Genomic DNA, 18,972 nt, shown 5'->3' on the forward strand with positions numbered 1-18,972 from the left:
TTTCCCAAATCAAGGTTTGTGGGCTGGAATACCAATATGGGCAATTTTTTCCTTCTTCCTTCAATTACATTGATACATGTACTCCTAAATGAAGTACTTCTCGGCATCTTAGTTCGAACTGTTGTCCCTCGCACGGGAACGCGACTAGATGGTTGGAGGCGACAGTGTTGCGAATGGGAAAGGGTCCTCAGCGTCTGCTCTCACAACTCCATGTGAGACACTGACTCACGCTGCTGCCTGATGCTCACGAGGTGTTGATCATGCTGGAAACAGAGCGTCACTGTAAGTTGGTATCCCTAGTGATGTTTCGGCTCGGAGAGCACAACATAGTGCAGTGCTCTCAGAGCACAAATTTCACTACAGTCCATTCATAAAAAGATGATATCCTAGCGTTTGGCCATAAAGGGTCAAATTTTGAGTTTTTTCATAATTGCTTTTGCAATCCCCCAAGGGATGCTCTTCCAATTATGTTTCTGAAGTCTAATTCTTCAAAAAGTAAGCCATAACAAGAATAGGATTTCGGCCAGGTTTTCCCCAAAAGCACTGAATTGGGAAAAACATGAAAATCCATGCCATTTCAATCCACTTGCAACAGTACATTGTGCGGTTCAAACTCTAGTTGAGGTACCTTTTTCGGACCATTTTTAAGTTTCAAATTCCGCGGCACTTCACGGTGTACGACAAAATCACGAAAAATCACCAAATACGGGAGCTCACCATAGCCAGCGCTCATCTTCTTATGAATGGACTGTAGCCTGCTCAAGTTCAACTGATGAGGGGTGAATTCCTCGAAACACTATGATTGTATTGAGCAGGGAGTTGAGCTTTTTTTCTTGGAGGTTTGCCAAGTGGAAGGTTCGATGGACTTCTCGTGTGTTCCAGACACAGTCCTGAGTGAGTCAAGTGTCAAGTCAGTCGGTAGGAAGCGCGAGCTAAGATGTTTTGGAGCAATTATTGATATTGTCCCTGCCCTGAGAGCACTTCTATATTATTATCATGAATGTGGCAAGTTCAGCGTAACAATTGTCATGTATGTAGGGCGATGTTGCCACAATCATAGCATATAGCAGTATTCTCGGGGCAGTGAAAATATCAATATCCATCAGATGATCGATCAATTCGCGAAACTCAGAGTTACGAAACTGCAACAGTTTGAAAACTCTCATGTAAATACAGCCTAAAGCGGGATTCACAGAAGCATTTTTGCAATGTGCGATGCGACGGCCGCGAAACCGGAAAATCCCCATATCGCATCCATCTCGCAGCTCACGCAACTGTCGCAACTGGGCCATCGCAGAAGTTTCCTTCAAAATAGATATCAGCATACTTTCACTGAGTCGCAGCTACAACCAGAGGAAAAGAGAGCATTTTTTGTTGGCTAGTTTGCCTCTCAATTTCACCTACCTAACTTACTGGTTTAAACGGCATGTTACAAATGTTACAAATGTTACAAGTTACAAGGCGAGGACGACGCACAGTGCTCATCATGTTACAAGGCGAGGACGACGCACAGCGCTCATCGAAAACATGTTAAACTATCAAGCAAGGCTTCTATATTATAACTTACTGGTGTAGCTATGGGAAAGTTCAACTGAGCTAAATGATCGCGAATATCAGCTTGAAGCTCAGCTGGAATATCAACAACTGTTGGCTTCATCTGCACGAGGATGGGAAACAAAGAAATATTTCAATTTCATAAACTCCAGAGAAAACATTTCGATCCTAAAGTGTTCTAAATATACCACCCTCGAACCTCCACATAACTGAATATGATCTGTATCATTGATTTCTACTCGAAGTAGATCGACAATATTACAACCTTTCTGCCATTTTCAGTCTGTAAATTGGCGGTCATCACACCTGAACATCACATGCTCTACCTAGCTGCAAACACTGCTGCTGCTACCGTTGCAAGATGTGACAAAACTGGTTGCAGCTAGATAGAGCGTGTGATGTCTGGCGTATGCTGACCACCATTTTACAGACTATAGAAAGAGATTCAAAAGGAGTCTTCTGACCACAATTTTGACATGTTTTTAGGAAATAGCCGTAAATACGACCCTTGCTGGCAATATTCATAAACTCCTTGTGCATGCGTTACAGTATGTTGACAAGTGAAGTAGCCATCAATTGATGACAACGACCACCAGTGGTCACATGGTCCGAGCATCATTCCTCAGATATTCTGAGGTGTTCAATGGCAGGGAGTCGAGGAGGCAGCGACCCCTTTAGAAGCCGTAATATTTTCGGGATTTCAAGGGCCCGAAACAACAGATTAGTTCACTTTCGTGAACAATCGTTTTCGGTCGGTTTGTCGGAACAACAGATCGGAGTGTTCCCGGAAATCGGAATAGAAAAGGCAAGGCCTTGACAGTATGGATAACTCTCTGCCCCGGCACATGGAAGTATATGCAACACGGTGAACTATGATCAACTACCAGTAGTAGTGGTGACAGCGAGCGGAAAGCAAAAAATCAGTTATAAAAATCTGATAATTGCCACCAAAAATGCGTTCAAAAGTCTGGTTCATGAATATTCCCATTTCTTCTTTCAGAGTTTGGGCACAATACAGTTTTCTAAAATATCAAATTCAATCACATCTCAATGAATAGCCTCGCTCAAGACCTTTCCAATGGGCTGTCATTTGCGTAAATCGGAAAATCGGTCACAAAGTTATGGTACTTTTCGTGGCATGGGTACATCAAGTTGGCCTACATGAATGTCAAGACTTTGAGGGGGGTGCTTGAGCACCCAAAGCACCCCCCCCCCCCCCCCCCCCCGGGTATGCCACTGGTATATGTACATGTATACCATGGATTGCAAGGTATGTCAGTGGCAGGTATATGTAGTACACAGAAAATGTGTGATAAGACCTTCGAATAGAGGGGGGGGGGGGGGAGGGGTAGAGTCCATTCGAAATGCGTTACGTTTACAAACAAAATGCGAATTTCTGAGATGCTCCCTTAAAATGGGAAACGCACGCAAAAAGCAATGGAATCCATGCTGGCACCGACGTACGGGAAACCAATATTGTATTTCATATGTAGCACAACCGTAAAATGCCATACCAGCTGCACATACCTGATCACAAAGCTTTTTCACTGGCGCTTTACTGCTATCAATAGCACCCATGTGAAAAAGCTGACGAACAAGGGACAAGGCACAGGAATTTCCAGCCTGTTTCTTACTGTTGGCTAGTTCACAGGCACTGATGGCTGGTGGAGGGCACAATACACAAGAGTAGAAGATGAAAGTGACATCACTCATGACACATATGCACTGCACAGTAGTAGCAGCAGCACCATAACCAGTACTAGCACTATTAACAACAGTGCGAGCGAGTGGTGGCGACAGCAGGTGTAAGCAACAGCCAGGCACACGGCATTCATTCATACTTTCAGTGTCACAAATCCCCTAGCACTCCCTTGCATGGCATTTTGTTCAGCTGTCAGTATATTGACATACTGTGGGGATGATGGAGCCATTGCCCAATTTTGACTGCTTTTCCTAAGCAATAAAGCTAGAGTTTGTCATGTGATTCTCTGTGATTAAACTTTTTACATATTTGTAGGTGGCTGCTAACAATGATACAGGTTCGACATCTCACACGATTGTAGTGAAGTATACCACGTGCAGCTTGCAACTCCACATCTAAGCCGTTGCAAAACCGGAATACATTGTTTATGTCACTTGATGAGCCATGAAAGCCGAAAACTACGACTACAGTCTTGCATTGTGTCACTACGACTACAGTTTTGTATTGTTTTACTAAGACTACAGTTTTGTATTGTTTTACTAAGACTACAGTTTTGTATTGTTTTACTAAGACTACAGCCTTGTATTGTTTTACTAAGACTACAGACTTGTGTTGTACCAGTAGTGTGACCTGTATTTCTCAGTTTGAGCACTCTGGCAAGGAACGTTCGGGCCTGGTTTAAATCCGGCTTTGGGGAAATTGATTTTTCATCTTTTTTTCATTGCTATCAGGTTCGGCCTCATTTTCTCTGTGCTGCGCTGATGAGTCCACAAAGGACAAAACACTTCTGTCCGCACATTGAGTATTCTCAGTCATAATTATACTAATGAGTTCATGTTTAACGCATATTCTCGCCATATACTATTGAGAGTTTCAAAACAATAAGCAATCCTGATGAACATGCAGCAAGTTAACCGTTTAACTGTGTGAGCTTCCTGGAAAAAAGCACGCTTTGAAATCAAAGAAATATTCTGCACGAAAGCATGAAAAATGACAAACTCACTCTCCATGTCTAACTTACAACAAGCAAATATCTTCCTCGATCATGGAATCACAAAGGACATATCAATAGCATGGTAAATGTTGAAGCGCGGCATAAGTCCCATTTCATTTGGTGACCGAAAAGTTTCTTTGAGCTGCGATACAATTTGCTCTCACCTTGTGAGGAAAACTAAATTTGGTGACATCATTATGACGTCATTAACTTGCCCAGAATAGGCTAGGGCTGCGTTCGTTTTTAGCTACCTGGTGGAGTAGAGTAGAGTCACTCTACCGATAGAGGTAGATGGTAGAGACAAGTGTACGAACGCTGTTCTACCAGATCTAGTAGTTTACACGATGCGTACGTGAAATGTTTCTTTTTTTTATGGAGTTGTGTACAAATCCTTGATCTTGCTGGAAATCCCGTAGCTCTACCAACTTCTACCGGATTCTACCAACTTTTTTCCGGTAGAGCCGGTAGAGGAAAGTAGAATCTAACCTTTTGAGTAGAATTTTTTTTCAAAAAACGAACACCTCTACCGAAAGAAGTAGTTTCTACCCAAACCTGTAGATCAAAAACGAACGCCCCCTAGATCTGGGACGTCAGAGAGATAAGACGTTGTATAGAGCTTTTCAAGGTTGGACCAACGGTCACTTTTTGGGGTCAAGTGCAAGAAATCTTGAATCACTGGTGAACAGGCAAAGCCCAGTTCACGTTCACTTTGTATAGGAATGGATGCATGCAGGTGAAAGAATCACTAGAATGTATGGGAATGGATGCATGCAGGTGAAAGAATCACTAGAATGTATGGGAATGGATGCATGCAGGTGAAAGAAGCACTAGAATGGAGCTCCACTTGATGTCCGACACTCGTGTGGAGTCAGAGCAGTTGCCAGGAAGCCCTTCCATGGCTTGGGCGAAAAAGAACAAGCTTCAGAATCGCTCCAAGCGCTGGTGGAGACGAACCTGTCACATTTTGTGTATCTTACAATGCGTTTTGAAATGCGACTTGTTCACCACAATCTTAGGGTGAGCGCCGGTGGCGGGCACGACGCGTCGACCTTGAAAAAGCTCTATTGGAGAAGATAGGGAAATAACAGTATTTTGGCTCGAAATTGTCCCAAAGAAGTCGGATGTTTTTCAAACTTCGGTGTGGGACATATGGCACATTATCGGTATCCTGACTGGAAAAAAATTCTGGCAAGAAGTTCGGTTGTTGTAGAAAGAAAGAAAAAGATTTTTCCCTATCTACTCCCATACAAAGTTTATCTCTGTGATGTCACAAATCTGGCCTACTCTGGGCAAGTTAATGTTGTCATCATGATGTCATCAAATTTAGATGAAACGTCAAGCTGCTATAACTCTGGAACAGCTGGTCTGATCAACCTGGGACCTTCAATTTTTTTTTTTTTTTTTCTCTACAAAATCCACATATCTCCAGACACTGGGGTGAATGATGGAGTGTGGTGGTGGGGCCCATTAAGCTCCGCCGACCAGAGGTCTCGGCTTCATAGCTCCATGGACGCACCAAAGGGATATTGGGTGGGGAGGATTAAATTGAAAAAGAAAACAGACGAAAGAAAATGGAAAGATTGTATTGCTCAGTGAGCAAAAGAATAAGTTGAATATTGATGTGAACGCTGTTAGACTTTTAAATTCAAGAGGAGACTGTCCGTGAGGAGAGATTACATGTATGTCCAAGCAGGGTAGGACACTGTACCCTCTTACTCGCGTATGCTATGAGTGGCCCAGTTCCAGTTCGTTCTGAGGAGATGGTGATAAGCTGCTGTCTTGAACTTTTGGATGTTCTTTGGGTGAAATGGGTGGGGAATGATAGAGGTAGGCAGCTGGTTCCAAATTGGGATGACGGAGTGGGGAAAGGCTCGGCTCACATTGTTCCGGGAATTGGCAGGAAGAACATTCTGTAACTGATGGGGATGCGCGGTGGACAGTCGTACAGCCTGGCGGGTGAGGCGTGTGGTCCTGGGTTGGTGTGTCGGGGGTGGAGCCATTCTCGAGAGAAGAGCGGGAGAATTATCGCAAAGGGCTTTATACAGGAGGCAGAGGGCAGCGATGGTGCGGCGAATTATGAGGCTAGGAAGCCAGCATTGCGGATGTATTGCCTTGATGGCTCGCTCCTGCACCCAGTCCAGCCGATTCAAGTGGGAAGGAGCTGCCCCCATCCAGACGATTGGGCAGTACTCCATAACCGGCCGGACAAAGGCTTTGTAGGCTCGAAGCCGGGCAGGAATAGTCAGCAAGTGAAATGCCTTGCGCAAGGCTCCAAGTCTCTGCGTTGCTCGGACTACAACAGTTCGGATATGCTGGCTGAATTTTAGCTGATGGTCAAACGTGACGCCGAGTACTTTGATGGAGGGCTGCTCCTCGTCAGGAGTTCCATTGAAGACAATGGGGGGTATTGGCCAGTCCCGACGATGGTGGGAAATTGTAAGGGCCTGAGATTTGGCTGGCTCGAACTGCACTTTCCAATCCGAGCCCCAACTGGATACTAGGTCGACAGCAGCCTGGAGTACTCTAGCGTTGTCAGGAACAGCAGCGAGCGTTGCAATTTCGGCGTATATGGTTGTGTCATCGGCGAATGAGGCAAGGTTGGAGCCGATTGGGAGGTGGTCTTCAAGGTCGTTGACGTAGACCAAGAATAAGGTGGGCCCCAGGATACTGCCCTGTGGCACCCCAGCCTTAACTGGGCGTCTGGCTGATGTCTGGCCGGAGATGAGGACTTGAAGTGTGCGGTTGCAGAGGTAGTCTTGGAGCCACCGATGCAGGTCTCCCGAGATGCAATATTAACCCTTCAGGGCCCATGATTATTTCAAGGAATGCACTGCGTACGCGAGCCCAGTTACTTATCTGGTCGTAACTTTGGTGTCCTTTGGCCGATTTTGGTGATCTTGGGCTTTCTGGAAAGCTCTTGGCCAGAGAAACACAGCGATAGCTAGCTATCCATCATTGGATCCATAGAACCAGCGCCGCAGCGCGATTCGGCGCTCCAAAGCCAGCATTGTGAGCGCCCAACTCAAATTCTTTACCATTTCAACAAATCGTATCGCAGATGGCTCAGATTTTTTTACATGAGAGCTGAGAAACATGCCTTTGTGATGACATGAACTATCTGTGGCTGCATGGGCCGCGAGTGGGGGAAAACCCCCAAAACGAGTACAAAATGCACGCACCCGATTTGACTCTGCAGAGAGAACTTAGTTCGAGTCTTATAACTCCGCTCTCCGACATCGGATCGCCTTCGGGTTTTTTCGAGCCGATAGCCGAGACAATTCAAATGTCGACAGACCTTTCGATTGTCCGATTTGGTCCAAGGGACAGCCGAGTTACGCCAGGTTGCGCTTATAAAAGTATGCAAGTACACTGGTACAGATATATCCGTACTATGGGCCTCAAAGGGTTAAAACCAGTGCATCTTTCGCTACAGGTTGTGAAATTTTCATTTTAGGGTGAACTTCACACTATACACAATAATGCGGTTGCAGTTCTGCACACTAGTAACTCAGCCGAATCTTAACCAGAATTCAATGATCGAAAGGTCTAAGTGGTAGGGAAAACTCTGCGCTATGGCTTTGAACAAATCTCAAGTCTCTCCGGTGAAGTTGGAGGAAGCGGCAAGCAATCGAATATTTTCGGATTTTCTGCAATGCGTGCTGTGAGTCAAATAGTGCATGAAAAATCAATTTACCCCAGCTTCAGGGCAAGCAGCACGTGCCAAGACCAGTGTGGCGTGAAGCCACGGCGAGGAAAGCTTCCATTCGAAAGAAGAAGAAAAAAAGCAGTTGCAATCTAGGATCAGTGTGAAAAGGACTGATTTTGTCTCAGATCTGGAACTGGAGTCGCTTTTGGAGTACGTTGCAGCGGCAGGCATTGAGTAGTGCTCTTGATGAGTTTGGGCTCAGTGCAATCAACTGACCAAGAGCTTTCCAATAGATCTTCAAAATCGGGTAAGTAGAACCAAAGCTATGTTGGAAAGGTGTGTGGGTTTTGTGGCTACCACAAATTCTGAGGAAGCAAAAATAATGAAATAATGGACTCCAAAGGGTTCAACTACTCACTGCGACGAAGGCGGGGGACATCTATTGTAAGCTCAGCTTTGAACCGCCTAAACAGCCATAAACAGAGAAAACAGATACAAAAACATCAAAAAATGTCACTCTGCGCTGGTCGTCCATCCGTGTGGAGGTAAAGCAAGCGCGAGCAACATGCTGCTGAAGCGAGCGCAGGGTTGAAGCTGGATTGGTGACTGTGGTCGTGCCTGCTGTTTACTCCACAACACCGGCGCATAATGATGTACAAGACTTTGTGCGTGTTAAACACAAATTCGTGTTCCGTCAACGTCAACGTCAGTGTCAGCAAGTAGTACATTTTGTTCCCAAAATAACTTCGGGACAGTCTGTTTATGCTTTTGTATTGGACTCGTTCTCTAAAGTAAAGTAAAGTTAGCCGGATTCGTGGCCGCAAAACCTGACGTGTTTAGGAACACATCAAGCAAATACATTGGCATCGACGGGCCACCACTTCGCCCATATATCCTCAGTGTCGAATGCAGACCTCACAAGTGAGTCAGGGGAGAGGGGATAAGTCTCTCAACAAGTGGGCGTGTAAAGGTCCTATAACCCCATAAACCGCATCCTTGTTACCCTCACACCGAGCAAGTGAGTACCCAGTTCACCGTGGGTGTTGGCACAGTCCATTGGATGTAAAGTGGTACCCGCCCGCATCAGCGTGATTGAGAGAGCACTACACACACTCCCTGTTACCAGCGCAGGTTTGAACTCAGAACCTCATGATTCTCATGATCTCATGATTCTCATGATCTCATGATTCTCATGATTGGCAGGCGGCAAGCCTACAAACCAATCGCCTATACGCGTTGGCTACACTTGTGATAATTTAAGCCTAGTTCACATTCGACGGGGCGCGACGGGACGCGACGTAAGGATCGACGGGAAGCGACGGGACTGTCTGACAGCGTCCAATGTCAACACCAGGAACGGGAACGCAACCGTACTACCGTACAGATCGGGAAGCGACGGGAAGAGTTTGATCGATTCAACTTTTCATACCGTAGACGGGACGCAAGCTTACAGAACGGCTGCAATTCGAGTGTGAACAGGAGACGGTGTCGTGCGCCAACTACTCCCGATTCGTACTTGGAAATTTTTAGCATTTCGAACACTGCGCTTCCCATGATAACTCACAGAATGGCTAGCACAACTTGAGTTGAATTTTAGCAAGATAAGATCTCATGTCACTTATCGTATTTAGGGATAGTTCAGGAGCGTGACAGATGAACTATTCTATCATTTCCTGGGGCTATTATTGGAATGCCACAACTTTCAGGGCTAATTTTTGGTCTTCGTGAAAAACTGGTATTGTGAACTTGATTCCGCTTCTTTCAAGGAAAAATATTTGAAAAGAAGACCCGAAAAATGAGAAATTAGGTCCGAAAGTCACCCCGTCACGGACCGTGCCTTATGACTCGCGCCGTTCGACTTTCCACGGGAAGATCTATAGAGAAGGCAACCGTGACGATCGACTTCCCTTTAGAAAATAGCCAGGCAGCTGAGAGGAAGAGAGATGAACTTGCGAAAGCGAGAGAGGCGATCCCGAGCAGGAATATTTTGTCGCCAGCGCTGAAGCGACGAAGAGGACCAAAAATAGGATGAACCCTTCATTGGACAATAAATTCCTCATGGCTAGTTGTCATTCTCTACCTTACCTTCCATCGTACCAGGTTTTATCACCTGAAGTGCATGCGTTGTTGTCCAAAGTCTAAGTTCAAATTGTCGAAAGATAAGCGACCATATTGGTGACGCGGACCAAGTACTATGAGCTGATTTTGTTCAAATCACGCTTGAAATTAGTTCTTCTCCACGAAAATTCGCTGTACAGGAGTTCGTCGTAAACGAATACCTTTGACTTGATATGATGCCTGACCAACCATAGGATTGGCCCCAGGTCGTAGTAATGGAAAGTTCGCCGTTTCAGTGTTCGTTCTAACGAGGTTGACTGTACATATCAGTCCATGGGGCTGCATTCGGATAACTAGAAAGGATAACTTCTTACCTGCAGTGAGCAGGTCCTTCTGTGGTGATTCTGATCTCCTTGCTCTGCTTAGTCTGCTGTAGAAAGGCACAAAGCCTACCCTTGGCATTCTCCAGAGTCCAGCTACCATGTGACTGTGCCTCCGTAGCAGTCTGGATGACAAGAACGTGTACATGTCACAATCAGTCATGCCATCATCAAGCCACCATACATTAAAACACAGCTACAGTATGCTACAGAGGAAGTAAGGCCTAACATCTAAATGCCATTTAATAGGCCGCACCGAAAAAGTCTTTTGTTTCGGGCAACATGGCCAGAAAATACCGGTCAGTCGGCCGGCTTTCTTTTTTTTTGCTGATATTTTTTAAGCATGCCAGATGTAATTACCAGTATGCACATGTGTAGAGTACACAGCCCAGATACAAAATGCGTGGTTGATAAAGCAGGCGTACATAGCAATCGCAATCAACAGCTCAATCAGACCACCAGGAACAGTCAAACTGGACCGTGGTCATACTCTGAGACGCTGAGCACCAACACATCGTTCAGCGATCGTCGCGGGCCAGAAACTACAGATTCCTGTTGCTCCAATGTAAAAGACAAGAATTGGCGTCCGAACTCAAAAATGAAGTTCAACATTATCACTCATGTCAGCATCGTTCCGGCTTGACCCAGTTTTGACGGAGGCAGCAAACACTGCTTTGAAGCGAGTGATGCCTTCTGGATGAAGATTTTCCAACAAATTGCTCAGTGTACAATCCACCGTGATAAGGCAGCTGTTGACGACGGTCCGGCCGCCATCAACTATAGTGACGGAATCGTTTTGCCACTCGAGTTTCTAAACTACATGTCGGTGTCGAAAACGCTACACTTGGCAACTACAAGCGCCCTGCAACAAATCCGACTCGATTGAGTCTACTCAAAACAAAGGACTGAAACGACTAGCCAGAGCTAGGAAGGAAGAGCCTTCGGCCTGGCACACTGTGAAGTGCGCGCACGTACATGCGTAGGATGCGCACAATATATGCATATGTATGACTGCATACAAAAAAATCGGTCGGCGCTCAAAACATCGGTTAGTCGGGTTGCCCGAAACAAAGGATTTTTTTGGTGCGGCCGTACGTGTAGTTTTTCGGCGCTGAGTTGAATGATTTTAGTCCGAGAGCTCCCATGGTCTTATATTCCCAATCGAACTCACGCACTTCCACCGCAATAAGATGAGTGCGCTCAACTAGATAGTGGAATGTTTTCACTGAAAGCACCACTTTAACCCATTGAACGCTGATGACGTCTATAGACGTCATTGAAAATGCCCCCCATGCGCGGGATGACGTCTATAGACGTCATGAGATATATAGTGATTTCTGGCACTGTCTGGTGTGTAAAAGCCCTGTTAGTCATTTGGATCATGATCATCCCTCTTGTACGATAGGTCGTTGGTTCGAATCCCGCTTGGAAACACTACGCGTCTTTTTTTCTTCTCTTTTCAGCGATCTTTCAGCTGCAATTTCATGCATTTGGCGTATTTCACGCAATTAGAGCAAACTTGCGTCCCCTATTGTGAGGCGCTATTCTTTTTGGGGACTGTATCGATTCTGTCACCCTGTGGTTGATAGTCTTGGCAATCCTTTCCAAAAGATTTGAGGACCCCAGTTGCCAGAACCCTGGAGTTTTAGAACATGCTATTGGCCCTGTTTTTAGCATTTTATATGCAGAGTACCATAGGCAAGGCCCAGTAGCGCTGAATGGGTTAAGAAACATGGATGAAGATGACCATCTCAGAACCTGCTTTTCCCAATTCAATATGGTCCCGTATTGCATACACCAGTCACCAAAAACTATGTGGGCCGAAACTGATCATTTAATAGCGTGGATAGTTCACTCGAAATATATTTTGTGGAAGCTGACATATTGAAGTTTATTCTGAGGCCAGAGGCGAACGAACCCAGCCACTCCTGTCTGTTGGTCCGTTGCCTTAAAGCAGCCCAATTTCTCGTATCAAATTTTGGTGTAACAGAGGCAGTTTCAAAAGGGAATAATAGTAGTTAGTGATTCCACTTAAATTTGAGTTCAGAAATTCTATGGAAAGAGAAAAGGACCTATAAGTTACTAGTTATGACTAACAGTCCACCAAGGTAACGAGATAATATACAGTCAGATAGTGCGACAATAATGCGATTCGTAGATATGTTGGAGCTAGGTGTCAGGTCGTCGAATGTCTCAATATCCTTCTCAGTTTTGTGTCTTGTTGTCGCACTATCTGACTGTATATTATCTCGTTACCTTGGTGGACTGTTAGGTCCTTTTCTCTTTTACATATTACTATTGGCTCAATATCCGAGTTTTTATTCAGAAATTCTAGGTGCTATTTTTTCACCACGGCCAAGACAGAAATAAGATATGCCTCATGTGCGCATCCTTTACAATCGTGGCTTCATTGGTGAAAGGTGCTTTATCAGGAAGAGGCGAACCACTGTTCACCTGCTATAAGAAGAAGAACCACATGGCAAAAACCTTCGCAGGGACGTGAACATTTGCCATTGAGTAAACATCATAGTCTCGCTGTGACAATGTTTCCGAATCAAAATAATTATCAACAAACGAAAGGGCTTGAAAGTACAGGAGCCCTCGCTACACTTTGCTTTTTACCTAGGTCATCACGTGTTTTATTCGAACTGACGGAAACGATATCCGGGCACATTTTTTGTTTTGCAAAGACGTTTCTACTGGCATACGGCACATGTACGGGATAGCGCGTCACATGATCATGGCCTGACCACACACACACAGACATACGAATTAAAGCGGTGTGGACCCTGGCTAGCGCCAGACACTACTAAAGTAACATATTTTGTATAGCTACGGGAATAAATAACTTTGAGCCCGTTCCTATATTATGCGTGCACCACTGCGGGAAAAACGCCACCCCTCTACAGAGTGTAATAAAGTGTGCAGCATCCACAGTGGAAAGAGCAAAAGTCACGACTGTGGATAATTATGCAAGTGGTGCATGGTGGATGTTGCAAGTTGGACACTCGCGGTCAGTGGCACATTATCTAATGCAGGACATTCTGCGTAACTTATCACAAGAAGACTGTAGTGATAAATTCCTGTACACATGTATCAGCAATACCTAGACCGACACCAGAATGCATTGTCATGTCTGGAAAATCTCACCTCGTCTTGATATTGGAAAGTTTTCTCCAGAGACTGTTGCAATGCATCTAACAGACAGACATGAAATAAGAAAATGCATACATACACACACACCTCAGACCTCAGACCTGCCCATCGCGGAAGCGATGATAGCGAACAGCTATGTTAGACATAGCAACTTGTGCTGGGATTACACCATTCAACAGCTTGCAAGGCTGATGAATTGACCGCCACTAATTTTAGCCTGGTATCCACCACACAGCTGATTGAAGTGGCTTTTTCTGGCCAGTGAATCCCTATTTTTAATTTTTTCAATTATTTAATTTTTTTACACGCACGCCACACCACATACTCCGGCATACACTGGCTGTTGGTAACCACCCAGGAGAATGAAAGAAGAGCTAGGAGAATGAGAAAGAGAAGAAAGACGTGTGCGGCCGTAATTGTCGGGAATTGAACCTGCAACCTCTCGACTGGAAATCGACTGCACATACCACTGCACCATATGGGACACACACACACACACACACGCACACACACACACCATTTGACGCCCATCACCGGAGGCAATGATAGCGATGCTACAGCAGAAGCAACTTTAGGGTTCACGGATTGGCATGCTAGCGTCGCCAGCTACATCACGCACGTGACAGGCGCGTGCATATACTGTCCCACACAATCGGTCAGTGCTCAAATCGCATTTTCCCATCAATATCACTCACTTTCAACTCTACGGGATTCATTACGGTTGGCTCAAACTGCCTGAATTTTTGAATCCACACGCACGAAAGACGTTCCAAGACTTCCACCGTTCGTATTTTTTCAAACGAGTTCCTGGTTTTCCAGTAACTTTGGCCAAAGTTCGGCTAAAAAAACAGGGGGAGCCGTTGCGTTTCCGTAAAATACTGAACGGTAGAAGGATAGCCAAGGTCGAGAGCAAAACAACAAGCCATTATTTGTCAAAATCGAACAAGAAACGGCTCAGCGCATCTATTTTCCGTGCACGCGCGCGCGTACTTTGGCCGACAAGGTGTGGAGAATTTCTGAAGAAGAAGAATAACAAGAGCAGCAGCGCTCGGAACAGCCGTGCTGGATACTTCCAATCCCGACGATGGAGCGTGTTGGCTGTCGTGAGCTGCTGAAACGACCATGACATTTCTTTTTCTTTGTATACCCTACATATCTTGACGTGCCCTAGCTCAGTTTCGGCCTCTTTACAGGAAGAATATTTTCTTCCATGGCATCAGCGGCCAAACAGCAAGAGGAGCAACAGATCGAGATTTGCAGGGCAAACAAAGGATGCGTGCAGCTACATCTAGTCAGGTTCGATGCAGCTGCGCTTTGGCAGAACCTCAGCAGATAAGAAAAGACGACAGAGTGTCTCAGATGGAACTGGATCTTTCGCCAAGACCGCCACCGCCGCCATCATCAAGTCCAGGTCAGTCAGAAAAATGCAAAGCCCGAGTGAAGTGAAGCCACTGAAGCCAAGGAAAAATTCAAAAAGTACGCTCTCCGGCTAGACTTCGAGTCGATATTTTTTTACTTCGATAGGCGCTGTCGCGGCCTGTAGCGCGCGTCCATAATCCAAAATGGAGGCGCACGTGACGGGTGCTTTTAGTGGCAAGCCGTGAACCCTAAACTTAGGGAGTTCAGTCACGTGACAAATCAGCTGAAAACAGCCTTCACGCGGGTCACGTACATTAGCATGGTAGCGGTGGCACCATGGACTTCGCTGCAGTTTTTGTCGAATTGCTTTGTCCTGCTTTCTTTTTCAAAGTTGAAAGTTGGTGCGTTTGATAGCTGAGGTCTTCCTGCTCGTTTTGGTGCCGCACTTGCTTGGGCAACTGTAGTTTGAGCTTTTTGTTGTGAGGAGTGTAGTTTTCAATTGGATTTTTCATCCGTTTGGAGGGAGTACACGGCCAGGAAACACCCACCATCGTGTTCAGCGACCTCGAATTATGTAGAATAGTGCTTTCTTCTCGAGCTGGGGGATCGCTCTTCATCGCGCTTTCAAGACTTTCACCTCCTGGTCGCCCAAAAGGAATGAATTTCTGGACCCAATATGTTCAAGCGCTAGGAGTGTTTCAGATGATTTGTTGGCCCTAGTGAAAGATTGCACCTGACGGAGACTTTCGCTATTGCGACAAAGTGAGCTATGATTTTGTATTCGACTCGTCGCCTTGAAACCAGAAAGAAATTGCTATGGAGTGGTGCTCTGACATGGATCGCGTCAGTGATTGGATTGTACGCATATTTCACTATTGTGCATTTTACATGAAAAATGTACATGTACATGATTGATCAACTGTGTGACAGCCGCAGTAAAGTTGGGCATCTGAAGACCAAACTGCTGTATTTATTATTTGTACATGTATAATACAACCATAGCCATCAGTGCTCACTTCAATTTCATAGTAATGGAACTCGTGTTCAATGGATTTAGCATTGTTGCTATGGTGGTTGCTACGGGCGCCGCGCTCGTTCTCATTGGTCATCGCTTGCCGAAATATTATATTTTGGTCAATATTAGGACTAACCAACCTGTATTGCACCTATATTACACCTATCTCTTAGTCTGGTGGGACAAAGCCTATATATAGGCTCTAAAGAAATCCCATACTTCAGCTCATTTAAAAGGCGTTTCAAGCCTATTTATAGGCTCAGGCCAACTCAGCTGACTTTGGGAGGCCTGACAGGCTTTGGAAAGTCGGTTTCTTTTCAAAAAATCAAGAAAAAACTGTTTCAAACTCCACATCAAGCCCGCTAAAGTTTATTTTCATTGCGGCTGCTTTTCTTGTTGGACTTTCAAGACTGGATTTGACCCAAGCATGTGTATGATAGTGTGTTTCAGCAACCCAGTTATTGAGCACACACAAAATACCACCGCTCCTTCAGGCACACTCCACATGGACACTTGTTTCATGCAAACAACCGAGGTTGATTCTGCCAACATGCTGGCTAAAGCAGCCTGTTACTTATCTACTGATCATGCAATTTCAAAAACCAGAAGGAAACATGAATCAGCAAGCAACAGCAAAAGGGTCAGTGCTAACAAAACATACAGAAAAGCATGGGAGGAATATGCTAGCAAAATCTGCATAAGAACATTGGCGAATGCTAAGTACTTCATTGAATCAGCAATCAAGAGCAAAAGGGTCAGTACCAACAAAACATGCAAAAACGCTTAGGAGGATGCTGCTACCAAAAAATACAGAAGAACATCGGGGATTGCAAAGTACACTAAGGTCTAAAATGCCAATCCCAGGTGGAACAGCAAGCTGTACTACTGATGCCAGCCTTCAAAACAGCCCGGATGAAGACCAACATCACACGTGCCACATTCATAGTTAGAGCGGGCGCGTTTCCCTTGCTCTTTACAAAGGACACAATCACGCTGCGGAGTGGCTGCAGTGCTTTCTTGAATCGACCGGATGAGGTGTTTTCCAAGAAGCCTCTCTGCTGGTCGGTTTGCTACAGCGTCTGATGACCTTCGCCTCTTTCTTCCACTGCTACTGGCTCGCTCCTTGGCCTGGCACTCAGCCTGCAACAACTTTGTGGCAAGGGAACTCACAAACTGCAAGTGAGACTGGGTTGGCAAGGCGGTGGCATGACCTTTCATGCCTTCACGATGAATGATGTACGCGTTGCACACAGCAGTATCAATAATCCAAAAGAGAATCGAATGCCACCACTTGAGGGACTTGATCGAGCAGCTGTAGTACCCTCGCAGCTGGTCTGCCATATCAACGCCATTCATGTTGGAGTTGTAATCATGAATGACATTGAGCTTTTTCAGCTCAACATCCTCCGTGTGCGGGAGGCCAGTGTCGAGGTTTATCCTTGTTCTCTTTCTAGTGTAGACCACGTCCTCTAGCTTGTGATGACCGGTTGTTATCATGGGAACTGGCTTATTGTCATAAACGGTTAGAGCAACCACATTGCGCCGGCATGCCCATTTGACGGTGCCTCGTGCTTCTTCTGCTCCTTGGCCACGGCGAACAGTCTGCTTCACACAGTCGGGAATCCGATCTGAGCGCGCTGTACACGTGTACAGTTTGTTGTCCTCCAGCAGCTTTTCTGCCAGCAAGCAGCTTGAGTACAGATTGTCCACAAAGACATGATAGCCGTCACCTGGAAGCTGGCGCATCAGTTGATAAACAGCACTGAAAGTTTTGCTTAGGCCAGGAGTGGTGGCCACCTTGTTGTCAAACTGAAACTGGTACGAGTAGGTGTAGCCTGTCACTGGATCGCACAGAGCGTAGGCAAGAAATCCATCCCCAGCTCTCTTGAACTTGACCCTTGACTTGAACGCTGACCGGCCCTTGAAGGATATGTCCATTTCGTCTACTGACACACATTTGCCCGGCACAAACATCTCCTGGGAGTTGGTCAGTAGACCTGCCAGCCAAGGCCGCAACTTGTAGAGGACATCATAGTTTGCTGCACCGCGCTTAGGCTCTTGTCCGCTGTCGGCCAGATGAATAAACCGCTTGATTTGCTCAAAACGTACTAGGCTCATTGTCTTTTTAACAATCTCGCTCGCAAAGTTTGGGTCGGAAGACCAGTACAGGGATATGGAGGGGTACGGGTGTAGAGCATTGTGCAGTAGAATTCCAATCCACACCTTTAGCTCAGACACTGTCAGATCCTTCCATGGGCGTTGGTGTGGCATATCTTGCAGCACTACGCGGGCAATCCATTGGTGATAATACAAATTCGTTTGGGTCACACAAATTTTCAACATTTCTTCAGTGATGAACTTGGAAAATACAAACTCAGGATCTGCCAATTGCTCCACAGTCAGGTCGCCCTTGATGCCCGGAAGGCCGTTAAAAGTCGGCAGCTCATTTGTAGGCAGAACGTCAGTCCAGCCAACATTAATTTGCCGAGCTCTTCGTGCTGGCTGTTCACCGCTGCTGGCTGCCACAGCAGGAACATTCTCAGTCTCAGTCTCAACTTCATCACCGCTGCCGGTGTCCACCTCTCCATCCGACTCAAGCCCAGGAGCGCACTCTAAATCGCTGTTCGTGCCAGCTGACTCGTCCGCACTCGGAACCTCCATGATCAGCTGATAGCAGGAAGTAGTCTTCGCAAAGCCTTTCAATAGGCTTGAGAAAAAAGCACGACTCGCAAGGCAATACTCTTCGTTCTTTCTGTGAAAAAAGCGTTTCTCTCTCAGTTTTTATGGCCTACGTGGCACAGATATGTTTGTGTGGGCACTCAGCGGCCATATTTTGCCATGGCAATGCTTCAGCCTGTGCGTCGCCCCTGTCAACATGCCCAAAGCCTATATGTAGGCTTCACCAGACGAAGAGACACCTATATTGCACCTACAAGCCAGATTTCATAGCATTCTGACAATATTGTAATGTTGCTAAGCATTTGCTAGGCTTTCCGGAAAACCCTGTTGGTGCCACAGCAGTATGGCATTCCGCATACATCATGATGAAGGTTGGCGTATGACTTTGACGCCTCATATCTATGGTATCCTTCAAGATTTTTCATCCAA

General features: G+C 45.8%; 1 protein-coding gene across 1 annotated transcript in view; it reads right to left on the minus strand.

Annotated features, from left to right (window-relative positions):
• LOC135814609 (ATP-dependent RNA helicase A-like) overlaps positions 1-18,972 on the minus strand; it is a 97,063-nt gene that overhangs the window by 64,514 nt on the left and 13,577 nt on the right. The window contains exons 5-9 of the mRNA XM_065327762.1: positions 13,485-13,531; positions 10,329-10,459; positions 8,315-8,361; positions 3,082-3,215; positions 1,568-1,657 (exon numbers count right to left, since the gene is read on the minus strand). Of these exons, the coding sequence (XP_065183834.1) occupies positions 1,568-1,657; positions 3,082-3,215; positions 8,315-8,361; positions 10,329-10,459; positions 13,485-13,531 (449 nt within the window). The remainder of the gene's footprint in view (positions 1-1,567; positions 1,658-3,081; positions 3,216-8,314; positions 8,362-10,328; positions 10,460-13,484; positions 13,532-18,972) is intronic.

This window comes from Sycon ciliatum, chromosome 4 (assembly GCF_964019385.1).
Source record: "Sycon ciliatum chromosome 4, ocSycCili1.1, whole genome shotgun sequence".
Taxonomy (NCBI): domain Eukaryota; kingdom Metazoa; phylum Porifera; class Calcarea; order Leucosolenida; family Sycettidae; genus Sycon; species Sycon ciliatum.